At 33.2% G+C, this 5,238-nt stretch overlaps 1 protein-coding gene across 1 annotated transcript; it reads left to right on the plus strand.

Annotated features, from left to right (window-relative positions):
- The first annotated feature begins 1,765 nt into the window (after positions 1 to 1,765).
- LOC145056668 (tRNA/rRNA methyltransferase (SpoU) family protein) lies at positions 1,766 to 3,738 on the plus strand. Its single transcript, XM_079004374.1, has 4 exons — positions 1,766 to 2,076; positions 2,183 to 2,284; positions 2,966 to 3,092; positions 3,347 to 3,738. Exons 1-4 carry the CDS (start codon positions 1,798 to 1,800, stop codon positions 3,562 to 3,564), a joined length of 726 nt encoding a protein of 241 aa, XP_078860500.1. The 5' UTR covers positions 1,766 to 1,797; the 3' UTR covers positions 3,565 to 3,738.
- The last annotated feature ends 1,500 nt before the right edge of the window (positions 3,739 to 5,238 follow it).

Genomic DNA, 5,238 nt, shown 5'->3' on the forward strand with positions numbered 1-5,238 from the left:
GAAATATTCAAAGATCTCAACAACAAATTAAGCTTCATGTTCAAGATTTTGAATTCACGTCTTGACATCAGTTCATCAACATGTATAATATCCTCTTCATCGTCAATAAAGTTCAATGGTTTCGTATTGAAAAAATCACCAACATACTCAAAAAAAATTCTTTTTCTTCATCAACATCCGAAATATGCATTTCATGTTCGTTTTCAGGAGGTTGAGTAATAAGAGTGTCTTTGAGAGAAACATTTAAAGGAATTGATAACACACACCAATAAAAATTCCAGAATATGTTAGAGAAATCAACAAGATATAGGAATGGATATCGGTGGCGAAACAAATGGAAGCAGTACTGATGGTTCCGAAGATTCATATACCAAAGATTCAGAAACATTGGGTTATGGATTAGAAGTATCTCCTGGATGAGGAAAACGACTTGTCTCAACTATGGAAATTTCAACAACTATAGTAATCACCAATTTGGTATTTGAAGGAACATCACTTGTTTCCATCAAACATGTTTTAAAAATGGTAGTAGTATTGATGGTTCCGAAGTGTTTACTAGTGCTTCATTTTTGGCTTTGGAGTTTGGAGTAACTTTAAGCTTCTTCGAATTCTTATTAATACGTTTGGATGTCTCTGATTTCTTCTTCGATGTTGCCTTCTTTGTAAAACAAATGGTAACTTCCTTTTTTATTGACGTTTTGGGGTTCAACCATTTATTCAGTTGTTTTTTGACACACTAGATACACCAAAGATTGTCGATAAGCAACCAAAAGAAAACTATCTAAAGGAAGCTTTCAAAGCATAATCGTAGGAGTTTACCCATAAAATTCAAAAACATACTAATCTGAAAACTATTGGTATATTCATATATGTAAACTTTACCTTAGGTTGATACAAATCAAAAAGTGTCTTTGAAAATCTGGATGTCACGACAACAATTAGAGACCCGTATCAATGTCATGAAACTGTAGAAGCCTTTTTTGAATGATTGATACTATCAACAAATTCTTGCCACAAAATCAAAGCACAGTCAATTGGTAGATCATGACAGAAGCTATACAGGACTGGGTGAAACATCTGAGTAACATAGTTTAGGCCATATGTTCTTCTAGCGAGAAATTGTGGCTGAATTTCAAATAAGAAGTTTCGCATCGTTGGAAATTTACTCTTTTTGAACAAATAAATCATCTTGAGATATGGATTGTGACCCATTTGGTTGAAATTGGTTGAAAGTAAGAAGAAGTTAAGCAACCAATGGAGTTTGAAATTGACCAATAACAGTAAACCCAAGAGTTTTGAAAAATTTAGGGTGCGTTTGGTTGTGGAAAACTATTTTCATTTTTTAAGAAAATATTTTAAGAAAATAGAGCTAAGTTTTCATTTTCAATTTTCAGTAAAAATTTTAAAAAATATGTTTGGTTGGAACCTGTGGAGTTTTCATTTTCAATCTTAGAAATTTGGAAAACCTTGAAAAACACTAAAAGTCACTTTTCTGATTTACATATAATTTGGAAAACCGAATTTTTTTATTTTTTTAGAAAACTTTGGAAAAATAAATAAACCAAACACGTTTTCAAAATTTTCATTTTCTTAAAAATTAAAAAAATTTCACGGTCAAACTCACCCTTATCTTTGTGATTTGCATAATTTTATTTGGAAATTTGAGTTTTGCCCAAGAAAAAATAGGTACTGATATGCCATTGAGTGGAATCACAAAGGGCTTAAAATGTAAAATGGAATGTTATCGAAAATCAAGAACAAAATAGGGTTTAGTATTCAAACCCTCTCGTTATTACAATGGGGGATCGAGAGCAAAATCAAAGTCCAAGTCAAAATCAAAACGAAAATCAAAATCCAAGTCAAAATCATGTTGGTTTCGAGAGCTACGTGGTGATACACAACATAGCAAAGCGGCACAATGTTGGTACATTAGCTCGTAGCGCCACCGCATTCGGCGTTTCCGAGCTCATTCTGATTGGCCGCCGCGACTTCAACGCCTTCGGCAGCCACGGATCTACCTCTCATCTTCGCTTCCGCCACTTCTACTCCCTGTCCGACGCCCGTCTCTTCCTTAAGGTTTCTCTATCTTTACTCCCTGCTCTGCTCTGTATATGATTTTCTGCAGCAATTTATAGATTTTTTTCCCGAATATAGTTATGAAACGCTTTGGCGACTCTTACAGGAGAAAGATTGTGATATATGCGGTGTGGAAATTACTGACAACGCGACAGCTGTAAATGGACACCCATTTAAGAAAAACACAGCTTTTCTTCTCGGCAACGAGGTATCAGAATTCCGTTTCTATGATTCTGTGATGTTTAAACCGGAGATTGTTTCAATGGATAAAAAACGCTAGTCGTTGAGCTTTGAAATCATCTTAAAATAAGGGTTAAATGCAAGAATTAGCAACATAATTTCACTGATATGTTTATTATAGCATCCTACTTTATTTTCTGAAGCGCCTGTGTAGCCGTGTGTTGCATTGAATGAATACAAGATCATTGAGTTTTTGTTGCAAAAGACAATTCCTTTGATGTTGGATACAAAAAATAGAACATTAGATCAGACAAAAAAGAACACTTGATCAGATTATCATGTATTTGTTGCAAAAAAGAACACTTGATCAGATTATCATGAATCTATCATCTTGTCTAAGCATAATATTAGTTTATCTTCTAGGTGAGGCATTTTATCAAACATTTAATATGCATGCCAGATTATCATGTATTTGATGTTGGATACCAAGCCACACAAACCCCCAAGAAACAATTCCCTCAAACAAAGATGACAATAATCAGATTAGTTCTGTTGTTTTCTAAGATGTTTTTGCTTTTATACATTGCAGACTTTAACAACTACTTTCTACATTCAATTGCTACTTTTATTGCTTTATGCAACCAAAAAACCGAAACCAAGAAAACCTAAAATGTACATAACATTCTAATATTGTTGTATTTTTTTGTAGGGTAGTGGATTATCTGCTAAAGAATGTGAATTTTGTGATTATTTCGTGTATATTCCACAATATGGGTGTGGCACTGCTTCTCTAAATGTCACTGTTGCAGCTTCCATTGTTCTACATCACTTTGCAGGTAATATTTGAGTAATAAAAAGGGTTAATGTCATAACTCATAAATAGGTAATGAACTGACCTTTTTTTTTTCCAAAAAACCTCATTGTTTTTTTTTTAAAAAAAAAAAATGCTATCAGAAGGTAAGCATGGAACTTCATGTTTACAAAAAATGAAAAATGGAAGTAGGTTGCTATTATAAACAACTAAATGATAGTACAATGCTATTTCAGACAATAACAATATCATGTTTGATTCTATTTTGTTTTGCTTCAGTTTGGGCGGGATTTCCTGAGCGAACACGCGATGGAAACAAATTTGTTGTGGCAGAACGACCCGCGCGTAAAGTGGGCCGTAACTTCTCCACAGAAACAGCCGAGTCTGTCACTGAAGAACGAAAACTTAAAAAAGAAAATGATGCCATAAACGGATTTTTTGACGAATCGCTTGAAGACGATTCTTCTAAACTTCTTGATTCTGTTTTTGGAGATTAATTTCTAAAAAATCTTTACAGAGTTTTACTTGGATGCTCTAGGTATATTGTAGTGATTCGTACTTTACTGTTTTTAGTAATATTGGCAATGTATTTTTTTTTTACCTATAATAGCATTGTACTCATATTTTTGTATCCCTATAGCTATGTAGTTGCAATTATTTACTCATAACAACGTACTTACATGTCTTATTGATTTTTTAAATATGTGAAACAAAGTGTAATGCTTTTATTGGTAAGTTCATTGCAATTATGAGTTAAAATACTGTTTTATGATGTCTTTATTGGTAAAGGGAATAAAGTATGTTGTTAATCTTTGCAATTTATTAAAACATATTTGTAGTGATTTTGTGTCCATTAGTGATGTTTCATAAGTTTGGTTGCTTGGTGTTTGTAGATGTTATGACGTCATGTAGTAGGCTAAATGCAAGAAATAGATATTTACTTTTTTTTTTTTTTTTCTTTTTCTCGCTGCATATTTACTATTACTTTGAAAAAGTTTCCTAATTATAGCATTGTGCTTTAATTAATTAACTATAAAAACATCAGCAATGTTCCAAGGTGCATCCAAGTTTAATAGAGGCTGTTCCACAATGCGCTTTCATTTGGGGCTAAATGCAAAGATTAACAATGTACTTTCCAGGGTAAATTTATGGTAGCATTGTATTCTAATTTCTTCTTATTACAACATTGTATTATCTGATTATATTTTATTAGGGCATTGTACATGGAAAAAACCACCTATTTACAGCTACAGGTAACATCCGTATGAACTTTCCAAGATCCTGAGTTGTTTTCGCATATGAAATTAAGTTCCCAAGGTTGACTTCTTCTTTACCGACTCAGCAATAGCCTTTGCTCCATGCAACATGAAAATATATCAGTAGTCTTTCACAAAACAATTACCATGTTGAAAATTTTAAATTTGTATAAACAAAATAAATAAAATGCTAAGCATATTTTTATATTTCTTGCATACAACCTAATTAGTCAGTTGCAAATTAAGAGAAAAAGTTGGAACAAAGAAAATTACGAATTTTCTATATTGTTTGGAAAATGAAAAGTAGAGGCTATTTTCATAATTTTATGGGAAATCTCCATTTTAGTCCTATTATTTTACCCGCGTTTATGATAAAGTCCTAAACTATTAAATGTTAACGAAAAAGCCTGAAATACCAGATAAAACGGCGAGTTGACCAAATTTACCCGGTTACCACTCTTGCAACTGGTGACAAATCGATGTGGCATTAAATGAGATTAGGTGGAAGGTGAGTCGACCAAATCACACACCCATTCCTTCAACGGTAAATCACACACACTTATGGAAATATCTTCTCTGTAGACGACATTAAATTAGGGTTTTTTACGTGTGAAGAAGACGACAACTGTGGCCACGAGTTCGAGTCTTCCAAGCTTTGCAAATGGAAGACGTTTGGGATTTTGATACTATTGATGTTGAAGTAGACAAGGATTTGAAGAAGCAAACCAAGAGATGCAATGATGCGTTCTTGAACAACTTGTGTCCCGACATAGCTGGTGAAGAAGGTGATGACTTTGCAATCCCTGAAATTGAACATATGGATGACGATGTTGACTTAAATGAAGATGATGTTGTGGAGAATGAAGATCAATTTGACTTAATGCGAGAAGGAAGTGGGTCTGATGAAGAAGTATC

The sequence above is a fragment of the Lactuca serriola genome, chromosome 6 (genome assembly GCF_051521515.1).
Source record: "Lactuca serriola cultivar US96UC23 chromosome 6, Lser_US96UC23_V15, whole genome shotgun sequence".
NCBI lineage: Eukaryota > Viridiplantae > Streptophyta > Magnoliopsida > Asterales > Asteraceae > Lactuca > Lactuca serriola.